Source organism: Haliaeetus leucocephalus, unplaced genomic scaffold (assembly GCF_000737465.1).
Source record: "Haliaeetus leucocephalus isolate CR32 unplaced genomic scaffold, Haliaeetus_leucocephalus-4.0 Scaffold545, whole genome shotgun sequence".
NCBI lineage: Eukaryota > Metazoa > Chordata > Aves > Accipitriformes > Accipitridae > Haliaeetus > Haliaeetus leucocephalus.
This window is the reverse complement of record NW_010972981.1, coordinates 2,028,564-2,047,035: the sequence shown is the minus strand read 5'-3', so window position 1 is coordinate 2,047,035 and position 18,472 is coordinate 2,028,564. Positions and strand designations below refer to the sequence as shown.

The 18,472-nt window shown below is 36.2% G+C and overlaps 1 protein-coding gene across 8 annotated transcripts in view; it reads left to right on the top strand.

The window, feature by feature from the left end:
- TAPT1 (transmembrane anterior posterior transformation 1) overlaps positions 1–18,472 on the top strand; it is a 49,135-nt gene that overhangs the window by 17,589 nt on the left and 13,074 nt on the right. For all 8 annotated transcript variants that reach the window (XM_010576828.1, XM_010576827.1, XM_010576822.1 and 5 more), the window contains 6 exons: positions 5,029–5,191; positions 9,027–9,162; positions 10,048–10,145; positions 10,302–10,371; positions 17,341–17,421; positions 18,308–18,417. In XM_010576828.1, the coding sequence (XP_010575130.1) occupies positions 5,029–5,191; positions 9,027–9,162; positions 10,048–10,145; positions 10,302–10,371; positions 17,341–17,421; positions 18,308–18,417 (658 nt within the window). The remainder of the gene's footprint in view (positions 1–5,028; positions 5,192–9,026; positions 9,163–10,047; positions 10,146–10,301; positions 10,372–17,340; positions 17,422–18,307; positions 18,418–18,472) is intronic.

The following is an 18,472-nucleotide window of genomic DNA, read 5'->3' as shown; positions in this document are numbered from 1 at the left end:
GAATCGTTTAGGTTCGAAAAACCTTTAAGATCATGGAGTCCAACCATCAACCCAACACCACGATGCCCACTAAACCATGTCTTGAAGTGCCATGTCTATGCATTTTTTGAACACCTCCAGGGATGGTGACTCCACCACTTCCCTGGGCAGCCTGTTCCAATGTCTGACAACCCTTTCAGTGAAGAAATTTTTTGTAATATCCAATCTAAACCTCCTCTGGTGCAACTTGAGGCCATTTCCTCTCATCCTGTCACTAGTTACTTGATAGAAGAGTCCAGTACCCATCTCACTACAACCTACTTTCAGGTAGTTGTAGAGTGCGATAAGGTCTCCCCTCAGCCTCCTTTTCCCCAGAAGCACAGGATGAGAGCACAGGACAATGCTGCTGTAAGGAATCTGAGGCACAGAGCATGCTTTGTGCCACAGTTACCTGGGTGCTGAATGCTGTCTACAAACTACATTGTCGATGAAGGAAGAAATTGATTGGAAATTGGAATTGCGAACTAGTTTGCAATACTGTTCATCATGCGCAAAGGGGTGCCAAAGGACCCAGAAATAGCTGACCTGTTATACAAAGATGATCCTGAAGTAGTATTAGAGGAACTGCATCATGGGCAAAGGCTCTCATGATACTACCTTTTAAAAGCAGAGTTCAGTGAAGCTGGGAAAGTGTTAATATTTAATTCACTTCTGCAGCATCACTGTATGCCTGGGATAGCTTTGAAGGAAAAGACCAACTGATTTCTATAGAAAGATTCTACTGCTTGCTGTTTTGTAACTGGAATGATAAAATATAAAATAACATAGTTTTTATGTTCTTTATTTATTGTTCTCCTTTTCTCATGAGTGAGAAAAAAAACCCATAACTAATTTTCATGTGAACTTTCCCTCTGTATTTTGTCACACTTCGTGCACAACTGAAAAAATACAAAGTCCTTTGAAATGAGCCAAGCTGTTTCAACTTCTCGTATCTCTGTTCAACGGTTTCTAGAGTTTACAGTAGCTCAGTATTGTCTAGTTCTTACCTCTTGGCTCCCTACTCTCAAATGAGGTATTGAAAGTGTTCTCAGCACTATGCTATGTATTTCTTGTTTGTTTCTTGTCCTTTGTATAGTTGTCATAGCTGATACTGGCTTTTTTCTTTGTTTTTTAGAGATTCTGTAGTACTCATGGTGCAGATGAGTCTGTATGGGATATTAATCACGAGGTCTGATTAGTTAGTGTTCAGGATTGTTCTGAAAGTACTTTCCAGTGTTGTCACCGGGTAGTTACTGGAGACAATAAGTAGAAACACATATTGAGAAAAATGAATGCAGAAAATGTAACGTGTATAATGCATGGGCTAAGACTTTTTATGACAGGAGTAAAATCACATCAGCTTCTGTGTGTTTGCATGTATTAAACAGTTTAATGTGAAGGATAGGAATGATTTGTGACAAATATATATTGAACCAATGTAAGTCTGATCATATACTAAAACTGCAATGTTCAGTTCTCTCTAAACAGTGACCACATCATTTCATAACTGCGGGCTTTGCAGGCAGTTCTGTGTATTTGCCAAAAGGTGACAATCATTAGACTTAATCCATTTACTTGATTTCCTTGTCTTTGTAGGAAATAATTATCCCTATCCCATATTATATGCAGAGCCACACCTCAGTATCCTTTTGTAAATGTTATTAGCCAGAGCGGAAGAAGATTCAGCTGCAATAAAAGTGCTTTTGTGGATATATGCAATAGTCATGTTTTTTCTCAATCAGAAACATGTTAGTTGTAGACCATGGATTACTTGCCTAGTCAATATGAAGGGGTCTGTCTTAGTGTACAATGAAAGAACACCGGAATATGTTTTAAATGCCAGGATCTTCTTACTCTTTTCACTTTCTAAAAAGCAGTTTTCTGCACTCAGCCTTTGCAATAATCCCTTGTACTGGCCAGGGGTTAGAGATGTTGACAGCTCTTCTGTCATCAAACTGAGTAAACTGAAACTGAGGATATTTTTGTGACTTCTTTTAAAGATGTGTTTTGAAGAAGTAGTCACAGCACTACTGTTGGTTCTGCTTCTCGTGTGGATGAGAAGCACAAGAAGTTATTGCACAACTTTGAACATGAATAGAGTGTATTTTTAGTTTAAACGTCAGAAAGAAGTGCGGTGTTTGCTGCAGTTTTTTCTAGATATACAAACTACTGAGAAACTAAATCCAAGTCACTTTGAGAGGTAAAATTCTCCAAAAACATTATTTTAATGTACTCTGTTCTACAAAAGCTTAATTCCTGTGGGGCACAGCAATCAAGTGTAGTTGATCTGACCCTTTTGGGCAGCCTTCAAATTGAATCGTAGTGATAGTTTTTTCTGTACACAGCACGTTCTCAGAGTATCTTCATCTTTCCAGTGTATAGGATGCTGTGTGCAAGTTTGGATGCACCTTTATATGGAATTATTTTCTCGAGTTAGTTTTCAGAGTTGAGACCTCCTTTAGAAGACCATTTGTGCTCTTGATTGATGTAGTCTGGTTTTAGAGTTTGTATTCCCCTGTGATGGTTGCTATCTGCTTTTACATCGGCTTCCCTGAGTTGGTTTTACTCGAGTGTAGTCATACTGATGAAAATCAACACAGGCAGAAGAGTGATAGGGTTAACAGTACAGAATAACTGTGACTTGTGACTGTACTGGTAGTTGAGCATCTTTGATGTTATTTGTAAGCCAGAAAACCTTTAACATGATAATTTTCAGTCTGTATTGATTTGTGGACATCAAAGCATTTTGCTGTGAGAATCTTTCTGGGCTGCTTCAGAAACTTCATAAACAGGTTCTGCTTACTAGTGCATTTCAAGAAGAGACCATCCCATTGTAAAAATTGTTACCTTGCCAAACTTGTAAAACGTAGACTTTTGAAGTGGGTGCCTCATTTGCTAGTCAGATTTTCTCTACCATGTACTCATTACTTCTCTAATGATAAGGTAGGTGTTGGCTGGAAGAATGAAGATGCTAATATCTGAGTAACAAATTCTGATTCTCTTTTTCAAATGCTAAGACCTGGTATTACTGTTGTGGAGTAATAATACCTCTACCGCTTTATCCCAGTCTGTATTGTGGAGTATCAGTGTTGGCTGGGAGACTTGTACTGAAATGACTCTGGGTACACTTCCAAAATTGAAGTAGGTTGGAGAAAAAGGAACATACTGTGTTACTCAGCATATGAGTGGTAATCATAATTATGGGCTTGCTTAAATCCTATAGATGTTTCAAGATATAGTAATATATTTAAATAAGTATAATCTTTTAAGTCGGATGTAGTTAAATAGGGCAATAAACTTGCAAAATGTGATTTTGCAGGTTGGAGAGGGTGCATTTTTTTTGTGTGTCATGCAAGGGCATAGATATAGGTTCTTTAAGCAGCAGGCAAATACTGTATGTGCTGGAAAATGGACACTTTCTGTTTTCTTTAAGTTTTTAAATGGGTGTTTCAGTTAAAACTCAATTCGGGGGGGAAAGGAAGAAAATTCACTGAGGCTTTTTGTCAAAGACTTAGTCTGAAATAAAATGTGGTGTGGATACTGTTACTGGATGACTCTTGAAAGCAAGAAAATGTCTCTTAGGGAGAGAAAGCCACTGTAAGTAGTTCTGGTGTGCTGGACCAGGTTGAATTCTATTATTCAGAATATAATGAATTTTAATACAGATTATGCAGTAAAAAGTATATAATAAAAGGAGCAGTTGCTCTCTGCTCAAAGTGTAATACTGTAAAGCTGAGAGTTCTGGAAACTTTCTCGTTGCTACTCCTAAAATGAGCATGATCTATTTGTCCGTTGTAGAATGACAGTGTGTGGTTCCGTGAGTGTTATAATGCATGAATGCTGTCTTCAGTGCTTTTTTCTTTTGAATGGAAGACAACAAAGAAACCTGAAGTATAACACTCTAGCTCTGATGTTGTATTTAAATAGAATGAGTCAGGTAGATGGGATTTTTGGCTTGTCTCCAGGGGTCTGTAGAATGTCTTGATTCCCAGAGGTCATTAAGTAACTGTTCAGATGTTTTTTAAAAATAGCATGAATTTTTATCAACTTACTCTAATTTTTCTCTACATGTGTTACCAGTTTATGGGAGCATTGTCTAATCTCTGGATAACGTAGTTATTTAAGAATACAGAAAACAAAAATCCATAACTTGCATTCTGCTACTTGGTTCTGACTTTTGTGAAATGTTAACTTCTGCAAAAGCCTTTCAGTGTATATTAAAAATAAATACACGTAATAGGAAATTATTTCTCTATTTTTTTATATTTAATTCTCAAATAACCTTTTGATTTAACTTAAAGGCTTTTTAAATGCTTTGCATCCTATTAATACTGAACTACGTAAGACAAGTTAAGACTGTCTTGCAATTTCATTATGCTTATGTGGCAATTGAGATAAAGCTATTTTCTTCCTGTAGTTTTAGCTTATAGGATGAAATTGTGTAATGATTCGTCTAGTCTTCTGGGTTACTTGTGGGACTATAGATAGAAAACTATATTGGTTCAAGATCAACCTCAAGCTCTGATGTCAAATTGTTTGCATTTACTGCTGCAGAGCTTAGAGCTAAAAGAAGATATGGAATTGTGTTTAGAACTTGTTCCTCAGCATCTGGTTCATTATACTGAAATTGAAGATGACTGCTTCATTTCTTTTTCTTTTGGTTATAGCAAATACAATTTCTGTAACTGAGGAAGTCAAAACAATAAGTAGAACTGGCTGGAAGAGGGAAGGTAAATTAAAAACCAAAGGGTATGCATGCGGAAACTTCTTAACGAGTGGGATGTGGCAGATAAGAGAATGTGATCCTGTTCAGGAGTGTCATCTATAAATGTGTATCATGGTCATGGTGTTTGTTACATGTTGGAGTGAGGGGCAGGGAAAGGGACAGTAATAAACTACATTAAAATATATCCTTGATTCACAGCTTCTGTAAATTCCTATTGACTTGGTAACATTTGCGTTTTGTGGGTATATGACATTTAGTGGAACTTTTTGCCCTTTGTATTTCAGTGATAGACGTTTGCTACAACCTGCTCAGGTATGTGACATTCTCAAAGGAGTTATATTGGTCATCTGCTACTTCATGATGCACTATGTTGACTACTCTATGATGTATCATCTGATAAGGGGACAGTCTGTCATAAAGCTCTACATCATCTATAACATGCTTGAGGTAAGAATGTTGGCATCAGAATGTCAAGCATGCTTTTTTCAGACTATAAAATATTGTTTTATTACAGTATTTGTACTTAGAATATGGCACGTCTTGTATTCTCACAAATGTGCACACACCCATGATAATAAGCCTAAATGCAGTGAAACGGACAAGTTTGTGAAAAATAAGTTTTGTAGATACTGTTTCATATTGCCTAGTTCCTGGAGCTTATTTATCAGTTTAGTTGAATGAAAATTGAGAACTGGAAATGGAAGAAGAAATATCTTAAACTGAAATGCAAGAAGTGGAATGAATGAGGTTTTGAACTCAAGAAAAGTAGAAACTATTGATTTGAAATAGTTGTAAGATCCTGAGAGCGAGCAGAGAAGGAATATGGTAGAAGACGTAGAATTTGCGTTTTAATTCTTCATTATGGAAGTATAGCTTTCATTGTGTGCAAGGACACGTTACTGCTTAATCTTTCTCAGTCCTGGCTAGCAGACAAAAGCTAGAGTATATAAACATTAAGTTGAATGAATATAGTGAAACAAGAAAAGGAAATTCTGTTTTGAGAGGTAAGATAAAGAGAAATTCTGGGCACAAAAATTGTTCCTGTTTTGTTATTAATGCAAAGCATGAGATTTTTAACTGCACTTCTATGATCAATGATTCACATAGTAAATAATGTTTTCATAGCTACAATCTTATCTCCGTCCTGCAAATATAGGACCTATTAGGAATACAACCTCTCGAAAGGGCTCAGTCAGAGCTTTGTACACAAGAGTTATTATACTTAGGATTCTGGGGTCCCTGAATAACCTATTAACACTTGTTTGAACATCTGTCAACTTTGAAGACTGCTAAAATGGGGCTACACTTTGTGCAAAATCTGAATATTTTGTCTAAAGACATTTTTCTTTCCTCATAAAATATGAAAATATTGCATAAGGAACACACTTCATTATGCTAAGTGAAATAAATACCATACAAGCCACCTCAGTTGTTTATTCATAGGGTTTTGTTTCCTTTGAATTTAGATTCTCTGAAAAACATGTACAAATATTAAATTGGCACTGCATTACTATGTGCATTTTAGTTGTGTTGGGAAATAGTCATCCGTATATAGTTCTGTAATCTGTGAGAGATTATCACTTAATAAATCTGTGTGCTCAAAATAGTGATTTCTCTTTATTTCAAGACAACTTTAAGTCACTTCTCTTAAAGCTGAGAAAGTACAGCACTATGTGCTTACCACTTAATTTGAAGAGAGACGGCAGTGTTTGCAGAGAATTGGAAGCCATATGCCATTCCATTTTGAATGAAGAGAAGAGCTGAGTTTCTATGCTATGTTTGGCAGAACCAAAAGTGTGTGTCTCAACTAAGAAGTGCTGCCTGAGTTTGGTTTTTTTTTAGGAAAGGGGGAAGTCTGTTACCACTCATAGTTATTAGAAAAATTGCCCTAGACATTGAAGTTGAAGACAGTGTTTCATTTCCATGGTGTCTCATGAAACCCAATGTGCCAAGCAGAGGGCATGTTCTTTAAGGGGCGTTTTTGCTGTGCTAGGTTGCAGCCACAGTATTGGCAGAAAATGTCATGGAATCCCACTGAAAGACCTGGTTGATAGTTAGCTTTCAAGAGTTTGAATATTGGCTTGCTTAGACTACTTCGGTGAATTTTGTTATAAGTCATTGCTACTACTGCAAGCAATGCTTTTTAAGGAACTGTTAAATATACTTTAAAAAAAGTAATAAACTTTATATTTTCACAAGTTTTCAAAATAGGAAGATCTTTTTAATTTAGTTAAATCACTGAGCAACAGAGATGTTTACAATGTCCTAATGTTTTCGGCTGTTGGTAAGTCCAGGGAATATTGTCCTGGACAGATAGGAGGAATGCAAAATCTTAAAATTATGTGCTGAATGCTCCAGATAGACAGCCTAAGGGGAGCATTCGGCTCATTTGGCTTAAATGACACTTTTCTTTTTTAGATTCAGACCCACCGGCTCCTGCTCCTTGTGAAGCCCCAGTGTGCGTTATGCTGGTGACAGCACTCACCATGGAATTCTGCTGGAGCCTGGAGCCGGCATGTAGGGTTTAGGTAAGTCATATTTGGAAAAGCAAACAACAATATTGTGTGGTGGGTTTTAATATTTTCTATACTGTCAGCTAAGAAACAAGGACTGCTTACATAAAAGGAAAGCAAAGCCACCATTTTATGTATTAAAACCCTCACAATATTGTGAACAAAAACTTACCAAACTCTAAATGTTCTGTAGTTGGTGTTACTACACCAGGTGTAATTACTCAATGGGTCATCACAATGAGCAGGAACCAAATAATGCAGACCACCATAATTTGCAAAATTTAAAAGCCGAAAACAATACCACTGTAAATATCTCTCAAACTGACGGGGTTTTGAACTTCAGATCTGTGATAATTCATCAGCATATGGGTTTGTTCATTTTATTTCATAGGTGATGCTTAAAGAGTAGCATGTAGTACAGTTTACTTGAGACATCCAGTAAAAATTTGTTTTAATTCAGCCTTCGTATTTTAGGAAACTTCATTAAATGTTGGCTTGAATAAGTTAAAGTGTATGACTTCTCTCCCTTCAGTATATTTACCTTTAGAACTCTTAATTAACAAAGTCAGGAAATTATCCCAAATCTAGGTTTACTTATGTTGTCCCAAGAACTTATTTTCTAGTTCATAAGTATGGTTCAATATTTGCAGGTACGTTGTGCACCTAGTTCTATATTGCTGTGTGTTGCTTTAACATGTTCAAAATTGTTGTCTTACAGAAAGACAGTAATAGAAAATATCAATTGTCTTTATTAAGTAGAGATAATCAGTTTTTCATATTCAAGTATTTCCGTTTGGTTGAGTTAGTAAGCAGTGAAAGGTATCTCTTTTTTTCTTTAGCCAGACATGTGCCTTGTGATACCAAATATAATTTTTGAAGTGCTATTTCTGTTGTCCTGTGCCGCTTAGTTTTAAAATTATTGAACTGTAGTGTATAAGCAGAAAAAAAAGTCTTTCCTTGTAATGATCTTCAGTTTTACATGCTTGCTGATGATAAAGTGTTGAGAACTGGTGGAACTCCATGTGACGTTCTTGCTGTGGTATTGAATTACAAACTCAGATTGCCGTCCATGGTTTTCGTGTCTTCAGAATTACTGCTAGTTTTGTGTCCTACTCGTGCATATATTCTTTGGGTTACACTTCAGGTGTTTGTAGTTTTTTCAAACTAATTTTCCCTTTTTGGCAGAATTTCTAATCCCTTTTGATCACTTGCTGTTGCCTTACAGTACTTTTAATTCTGAATTCTGCTTTATGCAGAGATTTGTATTTAGTATATACTTGATTCCAAGATGTAAGGAAACAGTACAGCCAAATCTTAATTTCAGTCCTTTTGGTACCTGTAAGCTGATGATGTTCCTTTCACACATTTGAAATTCACTTTCATTATTTTTTTTCCCCCTATTAAACCCAGAGGGATGGGGAAAAAACATTGAATATAGTTTGATGCAACATACGTGTTGCTTTATCAAAGGCTGAAGTTTGAACTGTACTTGGATGTCTTCCAAGAACACATTTAAGATAACACTACACGGTTATATATTGTAAATACTGTTGAAAAGGGGATAGTAAATTTGAGAAGGAAAGTAAGCTGCTGAGTATACAGAAGGAACAGTATCACTGTGAAATCCGGAGTGGAAATGGAATGAACAGAGATGAAAAGTGATAAATAGGTGAAACGTTCTTTTATGTTGAGCTGTACTTACGGTGGCATATTCAAGTGTTGGAGAGAAAAATATTGCTTTAAGTCAGTAAAAAGTTCTTCATATTTAGGTGGCTGATCGTCTGTTTTCTTCATTTGGGCAAGATATTTTGGATGCTCTTTATTGGACAGCTACAGAACCTAAGGAAAGAAAAAGAGCTCACATAGGTGTGATTCCTCACTTCTTCATGGCAGTGCTGTATGTCTGTATCCTTTTTCTTCAATAAATTGCAAAATTTTCTAAATTAAATTACATAGTAATTGCTCTGCATTATTTTATTTTAATATATTTGAAAAATTGATAGTATTCCTAAATCAGTGTTCCTTTACTTTCAAAGGAAGATTGCCAGTACTACAGGTTTTTAAAATGAATGAAAAAAAACTTTTAACCTGCTTTGAAAAAAACCTTTTAATCTGCTTTTAGAAAAAACTTTAATAATGGTATACCACTGTGGTGGTAGACAGCTTTTTAAATACCTAAGGTGTAGTAAAATGAAAACCAGTAATTGGATAGTTCATGGAAACTTTCATTTCTGATTTGTATTTGAGCATTTTGGGTCATAGGGTCTTGAAGACATGGGGTTTTGATATTTAGTGGAATGTTACAAACACCTAGCTTGAAAACATTTTCTTGAAGGGGTAAACTCATGTATATTCAGGATGCACATGAGTTTAGTGTGAAGTAACCTTACAGTGAACTGATGAAAATGATCTGTAGAGAGATACGTAGTCTGATAGACGCGATGCATTTAGATGGTGATGAATTTAGAATTCTTGTACTTTACCCTGTTTTCTCTGAAATCTTTAGTCTAATTCTGAATTTTTTTTCCTTCAGGTTGTATTGCTGTTTGTCCTGGCTAATGTCATTGGGCTCTTTTAGAACAAGAAAAATTAGCGTAATTATTACATGCTACAAAGCACTGTATGTTACATAAGTTTAAGTATTGTCTTGGTGTAAATCTAGTTGACAGGGAGATAGAACTTTTTTTGTTAAATTTTGGAAACAAAATAGAAATTTGAGTTTAAGTGCTGCTCAGTACTGTTGTGCAGAAAAACTATTTCCAAATATGCTTCCTTAACCCTGCTATCTAGTCCTGCATGCTATTCTTATAATGGTTCAAGCAACAACACTTAATGTGGCCTTCAACTCCCACAATAAATCACTGCTTACCATCATGATGTCCAATAATGTAAGTATGTAGCTTTGTTATATAGGTACCTTAATTGTTTTCAGCGTCCTTCATCTTTGTGTATCATATGTCTATTTGCATATTATTTGATTATCTGATTTGTTTATATCAGTCCTTTATCAATAAAAACTAACTAACTGTTTTTAAAAATTACAGTTCGTTGAAATAAAAGGAAGTGTTTTCAAGAAGTTTGAGAAGAACAATCTTTTTCAAATGTCAAATAGCGGTATGTATAGCTGTGCTAATCAGGAGAAAATGTGAAGTGATGAAGTGAGAGGCTGATTTTTTTTTTTTTTCATTCATTCATTTATTTAATATTACTGTTAAAACAGCTTTACCTTGGTGAATGTGAGCATTCTGACTTGAATTCCTCATCTCCCTTATAACGGTTTGGTTCAGCAGCATGAAACTGGGATTCCACTTTCAGGAACACTGTTTTTCTTTCCAACTCCTAGTTTTTTAACCAGAGAACTCAAATGTTCAATAGGCTAAAAAAAAAAAAAAAAAAAAAGTAGCTGTTTATTTGAAAACAGATTAATTGGATTTTTTTATCAAGAGTTAAACTTTCAGCAGGCTTGCTTCAGGTTTTGAATTGTGGCTATTGTATGATTTTTGTCCAATTCATCTCCAAACTACATTGGTATTACATGCAAATGTTGAATGGCAATTGTTTTGTGATGCTTTGGATGAAAGACTATTTACATAAAATCTTAAATATATCACATAACAGGAAAATTAGCACTAAATTTTAATCTACCTCATAGAAGTTCTTAAACCCCCCCAAAAATAATCTTCCCAGCTGGGTTGATAAGGTTAGTTAATTCTGTGCTAATAGTATGTATTTATGGTTTTAAAATTAAATGGATTTAACTTCACAGTTGAGAACATTTAAAAGTGATGTTTACTAAAATATGACAGAAAACATAAATGAGTTTTCTTAAATTTTCTCTCATTAATCACAATATTCACAGAAAATACTTACAAGTAGGCACCTAGCTCTCCTACTGAAAGGCAAGACCTCTTTCTTGATTTAAATGTTGAAATAAACGAGGGACTGCTATTAGAAATGGCTAGTAATTTCCTCCATAAAAAGCACCTGCAATAGTATGCTCGAAGAAATGTATATCATTATTTTATTGCTAGACATTATCATTGAAGACCTGTAATAGAAATATCAGGTCTCCCTTTATCACTTGATAGAAAAAGTGATGACATGCATTATACCATATGGGGATGGAAGCAAGTGAGTACACATATAGAAGAGTGCACAAAACAAACTAATTTATCCCCTTTGAACAGATAACTTTTCCTGGAACACTTCTCAGTATGGTTATGAACAGCAATGTTTTTCTTATAGATAAATAACGTAGACAGGTTTTTAGGAGAGATTCTCATCTCTTCTGAACTTGAGCAGATTTACTGCATCACAGTTTCAGTAAGGATGGATCAGTATTGCTTCAGTTCATGTATTCCAAAACTTTGTTATCCTTTAAATGTTTTATTTCCTGCAGCTGAAATAGTACTGCATCTTGCATTGGCATGCTGTGCCAATGCTATATCCTACCCCTGGAACTGAAGCTAGTCTGGTCCTGTGGACTGAGCTTCCAGTTAGCCTTTGGAGTGCCTTGTGTGTCCTAGAACACTATGCTTAAACTGCATGCCTGGACTCAACTAAACTGCTGAAATAAAGCGCTAAATATAGGTTCCCCCGTATACTTCCCACCTTTCTCTCGGTTTCTTCCAGCTCTTTTCTCAGGTCTGCAGTCTCTACTGTAGGGCAACATGGCAACAGCAGCTGATTAAACTTAGACAGACTGAATGGATGTCCCCTTGCCCCACCTTATATGGGCCTCTGCTCAAAATATTACTGTTGTCTCAAATGTAGTTTAAATTCAGTGAAAAGGTACTGATCAGTACACAGAAGCTAAATATACTAATTTGTGTGAGGAAAAAAATAAGGTCAATCTCATAGAGGCATCTGAGGAACTTGTCATGAATAGGTTAAACTCCCTTATCTAACATGTTAAAAGAAAAATAGGAACTAACAGAAAAGCAAGATATCAATGACCTTGAGTAGACATTGTGATCAAGAGAAGTTGCTACAAATAGAATTCAAAAGCAAGTAATCTTGTGAATAAGAGTGTGAGAACAGAAATGAACTGTTTCAGTTGTACGTTCTAAGCATGTCCTATATTATGCATTAAAATACCTTGCAGAGCTCTGTGTGGTATTGAAGATGCTATGTAGTAAGACACAAGGATATGAAGTGCCACCAAACTACCAATTTAGATTTGGAAATCGTGAAATAATTTTCACTTGGCATTGTGCTCAGTACTGGCTTGTGGATGTCAAGCTGATGTGTGGCTGTACTATTTTTCCCAGTATTTCCAGTTGTGGACTTAGTGTCAGTGGAGTCAGTGATCCTTCTCACCTTCATATGGACATGTAAAATTCTGCTGTGACAGCTAATTCATTAAAACTTCAGGACTAAAAGAACTGTGAATTGAACAGACCATCAGATATACATCGTTTACACAGTTATCTAATAAAACCAAACCTGTTATCTTTTAGGTGCAGGAGGTCAGTAAAGATCTTGGGGTTTGTATAGCTGCTTGAGATTGCACCTATCCTGCAGCTATTGCAACCATATTGGCTGCTGCAGCTTTGATTCGTCTGCTGTGGCAAAACTACTTTCGCATTGTCACCTGACTTGTCCTAGGAAATTTACGTACACCCAGGCAATCTAAGTGCTGTGGCTGTTGGAAAAGACTTCTATACAGAAGACATAAAAACTTATATTTGGCATAGCAGGAAGAAGTATTTCCCTATATTTAAACAGTACATTGCCTTTTTGAAGTAGATACCTGTAAGCTAACTTTGTAGGGCTCAGGATTAGTGAACGAGGAGACCAAAATTATAAAGAGAAGCTCCTTCATCACTGTTGAAAGCCCAGCATGCTGCCTTCTTTTATGCTTTTAAATGTCTTATTTTAATTTCAAGCTGTGCTCTAAACTAAATTTTTCACAAAACACAATTGTACCTCATATGAAGAAGGTCATTAGGTGCAGGGCATTACGTTATTTGCTTCAGTTGGCTGTTTGGACAGATTATTCCTTGTTTTTTAAATCTCTCATCTCAAAAAATTAACATATTCTGAAGCTTTAGGAACTTCAGGGGGTTTTTTTTATACTTTTTTACTCTTTTTTTTTTTTTCTTTCTTAATTCTGTTTTCTGCTTTGTTCCCAATTTATCAGTCTCTTTGGCTTTGATCAAAATACCGAACAGCCTTTATTTTTACCTTTTGGTCTCTTGAATTTGAGAGGTTTAGTTTAGTTTTTTTAATACCATTATTCTAATCCAGTTCTTCATTTTAAGGATGAGGGATTTGGGGGCAGGAGTACATTTAAGATAGATCGGTGCCTCCTTGATGACTCCTTGTTCAGTCTTTGATCTTTTCTTGTGCTGTGGTCGCTTGTTACAAGGGAATTGTCACTAGAGCTACTTAGGATTTGCTGACATGTAAACCAAAAGATCTTGTTTCACTTCTTACACACTATGATTTATAACCAGCTTTTGGTCTAAATATATAAACAGTGGGATTAACATGATTAAAATTATTTTTTCCTTCCTGATTAAAGATTCCTGCATAATGTGTCAGGGAATCTGAAAGGAAACAACTAGGTGTTCTAAAGACTATTTTCTACCCAGGCGAGTAGAAGTGCCACTTCAGGATCTCTGTTCCTGGGATCTCACTGCCCTTCTTATTAGTCACCACTGCAAAGTTCTTCAGAGTTCAGGTCCTTCCTGAATGTGTTCAGTAATCAATTGTTTGGGATGTTGGCTAATTAATTACACTAGGCCATACTAGATGCAGTGCTGTCCAGTGTCTGATTCTTCCTTTCCCTGTTCAATATACTGAAATATGTATTTTAAAGGAAACTGAAAAAATTTAATCATACATAGTCATTTGCACCACCAGTGGATGCATGGAAGCACAAGCAAATTCAGTGTCACCTTTCAAAATAGTCTAAAGAGTGTGTATATGGGGAGTATATAGTATGTGTGGCCAGGCTTTGGGGCCAGCCCTATTAAGAGCAGAGTTTAAGCATGGTATTAGAATGCAGTCTATGCATGGATGTGCTGACAGGAGACCAGTCAGGGGGATAAGTATGTCTGAATTGGGGGTAGATGTCAGTTCTTCAACACTTAGGAGCATAAACAGTGAGCAAGTAAACTTCTTAATCATGTGCTTGTGGAGGTAGCTGAAGACCATTTAAAATGTCTTATAATGGAAAGGGTTATTAAAGCTATACTGTATTCTAACTGAAAAACAAGTTTGTGATACGCTTATCACCAACACTTTGTGGGATGTGTTACATTATATCAACGTTACTAAGGATTGTCATGATGGAGAATGCAGAACAGAGATACATTTTTCTTCCCACTTTACTCTTCATCATGCTAAAGCAGAATAGAGACATTTTCTTTTGCCAGTACCTGCGCTTTCTATAACTGAACACTAACACTGGTGGCTTGTCACTGTTTCCCCAGATTCACAAATACAGTAATTTACTGTCCCTTTATTCTTTTTTAAGAGCATGATGTCCATAAGTGTGATGCTAGGGGTGTAACCTCACTTGCTCTATAGTTCACCACATCATCTAAGAAGTGGCAATACATGGTACAGGAAATTCCCCTCACTTGTACATGTATTTTTTTTAAACATAATACAATATCAAATAAGTTCATAATAAATGATGAAACATTATTGGTGCATATTCTGTACTCTGAAATTTTAATTGGTATTTAGAAGTGATTACCCTTGGTTGTTTTGGATATCCTGAAGCCTTTTTTGTCCTTGTCCATGAGTGTGAGAAATGAAATGAATTTCTGAATCATTTGGGTTTACTGTTGAAGCTGCTGTAAAATGCCCTTTCTCCCTTGCTTGCATCTCTGACAATCAGTTGATGAGAAGGATGAGGATGAAGAGCAGCTGCACTCATTCCTCTCACTCTGAGCAGCCTTGAACAGCTGTGGCAGCAGAGATAACAGATTAGAAGGGAGGCCAGTGAGAACAAGAAAAATGAGCGGAGGGGAAGAATAGGTGTTAGCCTGTCATCCAGTCTCAGAAATTAGTGGGGGGAAAGTGTTTATTATTAAAGCATAAGAGGAAATTTAAGGCCAACAACGTCCCTTCCCAATTTAATCCTGTGGACTGGTGAGCTAACATATACTGAGCAGGTAATAAACGGCTGAAGGATTGGCTTGAGACATGCTTTAATGTTTAGGCCTGAATTAAGGTCCTTACTTCGTGCTTCAGAATTTCTATCTGTACAGGCCTCCCTGGGATCTGAAGTGCTGAAGATGGGATCTGTGTGTTGTCTTACGCATTGCTGATCAATGGTGTGTCATGGCAGTGTGGAAGTATGCAATGTGGGAAATACAAGATGAAACGGTTTTGAGACTTCGGTCAAAAGTCTGAAAACTAGTGATTATTTTTGCGTCACTAATGGTTGTGGTAGAGAATATAGGTCAAGGAATGCTAGACTGCATATTAATCCATTGGTGACAGCACCAAGTGATAATCTCATAACTAGATTTATCAGAAAATACTGTGTTCTGGTAATTTGGGCAGTATTTGGTGAATTCAGAAGCATAGAAGAACATACTTGACTTGTTGGAGTGTTGTTGGCAGGAAACCAAGAAATTAGGGTTAGGACTTCACCTATGTCCTGTTTTTTCTGGTATTTAAATGTATTTTACTGAAGGATTTCCTTGTTTCTTCCCCCATATATATGCCACTTGTTCTTTTTGGAAATTTGTGATTCCTCTGACCCTTCCCCAGCCCATACTGAGATGAGTTTATGTACCCCCAAATGTGCCTTTTTACATGTGTGCATGCAATCTCATTCTTCTTTAGTTTTGTGTGCTTTACGTTCCCCTCTCCTGGAGGAGTTGTTCTTTGCTTTTCGTTCCCTTCCTTCAGGCTTGCCAGTATATTGAAACCTCTTTTTTGAAATGAGGGGTATTGTTATACTAGAAGATAGTAATTGCAGCCATGAACATTGTTGTTGGTCTGTAGTCAGAGATGATGGAAGCTGCTGACACAAAGTCAAATGTTTTTTTGGCCAGGTCGATCCTCTTGTGTTCTTCTGAACACTTACTTCTATTTCTTGTGTCCTAAAACCAGTAGATAGAACCGCACAGAATATTTGAGGTGCTTAAGGAAATGAACCCTTTGGATTTGGAGCTGACTTGCCCAGAAAGAAATTACTATCCTGGTGATTAATGGGTGTAAGAAGCAGTAACAGTATCTTCACAGATTTTCATAATAGTTCTGTCTTCTAAAAAGACTTCTTCGGACTTGCTAATTTGTGGTGATACTACATTTTAGGTTTTACCCCATTTTTCAATAATACAATTTCATGGAGTTTTTTTTAATAAGTTAAAGATGTAATGCTTCCTGGAGCAAGCTGTATGGGTCATTTCTGGAGATAGGGCACCAAATAGAAAAAAAGACCCTGCCTAGTCTGGGAGGGCAATTCATAGGACTCCATCTCAAGTCAGACTGCTTTTGTGTTATAGTTCTTATGGTTTTGATAACTGAGCTGATGTATCCTGCCGTTCCCTTTTAAGGTGGCGATGTGAAAGACTAGTAGGAACCTTCCAAATAAAGTGTAATATTTGTTTTTTAACGCCTTTTTTTTTTTTTTTTTTTTTTTTCCCCTACTACTGGACCCAGTATGTAGCAATTTGGATATCCGTGATCTGTAGAACATGAAATTTGCCTTGCTTCTAACTTGGAATGACAGACAGGTGTATTGTCTCCATTTTTGCACCAGGAGGTGCAGGTTCTTTTTGAGTCCCACAAGAAATGCACAGATTTTATCAAGGAAGATGACTACTTTATTAATACATTAGAAAAGGTGATAGCAAGTCACAACTTAAGTCCCTTCTGATGCTGGGAACCCTGAGCTGATGCAGCTGATGCAGGACGTCCAGTTAGGCCACAGCATACTGCAGAGATCCTGTCTGTGGTGAGATTCCCAGCATTCCATCCCCTCCCCTTGAATCCAATCGAGTAATTTGTGGAAAAGATTGTCTAATCCAAGACTTAATAAATGGTAGAACCTCAGAATGAGTGTATGCAAATAAATGTTTCTTTGGAGTTGACAGCTTATTTTTTTTTAACTAGATATAAAGGAGAGGTTCACCAATTATGTGCTGCTACTAATTGTATGTCTAAGAAATATGGAACAGTTCTCATGGAATCCAGGTGAGTAAAGTAGTAGAAGAACTAAATACAAAATGACAAATTTCTGTGCTATGAACAAGTATTATCTCTTGCTTTTTCCTCAATCTGAAAGATAAAGGTAACCAGGACATTTAATAGAGGAATCTTAATTTGTCGAATACCTTAAATTCTCATTTTTGTATTTCTGGCTTTCTTGTAAGAGTGACTCTACTTTCTGCTAGAAGGATATGCTGTTATGCTACAAACATGCATAGTTATGTTTCAGTTAGTGTCCTGAATGATTTTGTCTCAGTCCTTCCCTTTCCTTGGAGTACATTGAGCATGACAGATCCCCTAGAGAATTTTATTTTGTGAGGCTAGTGAGATTGAAATTTGCTAGAAGGTTATCTAAAAATTTCCATTCATAATTGAATATTGATTATACTTAGGATTTTAATGCCATATTGAATAAATATTGAGTAAATTTTTGATTTTTATTCTATTAAAACTTTGTTTTAATAATTTTGAGCCCTGATCTATGTGGCATATTTTGCCTGAATGTTACCGGTCTACCTAAATTTTACCTTAAGCATCTAAAACCGCAGGTGCTCTGTCTGTTCCTCATACATACTGAACATCTACTATCTAGTATGTGCAGAGGTTGGCTTCCTAGTAGAGAGAAAGCTTTACTAAGCAAAGGCTTTAGAATCTGATCATAATTGTGGTGTGATTGTGTAGTACTGATAAGTTTCTAGAACAACAATGGAATAAGCAAGAACTTGCACACTACGTGCTGTATGGTGATGTAAAGTTTACAGACTCTTCAGATTCTTGAGGATTTTTCACCGTTGAGCAAAAGTGTTATAATTTTTGTTTTGTACACTGGCATCAAATTAAATGGCCTAACTTGTTTCTTCCCAACCTTCAGATCATCTTTGGGTGTTATTCCCAGATGTTTGCATGGTGGTTGCTTCAGAAATTGCGGTGGATATTGTGAAACATGCCTTTATAACAAAATTCAATGACATCACAGCAGATGTAGGTATCCTGTTTGGAATGTGGAATGCTATTTTAAGTTGTAGTTTATTTTGCT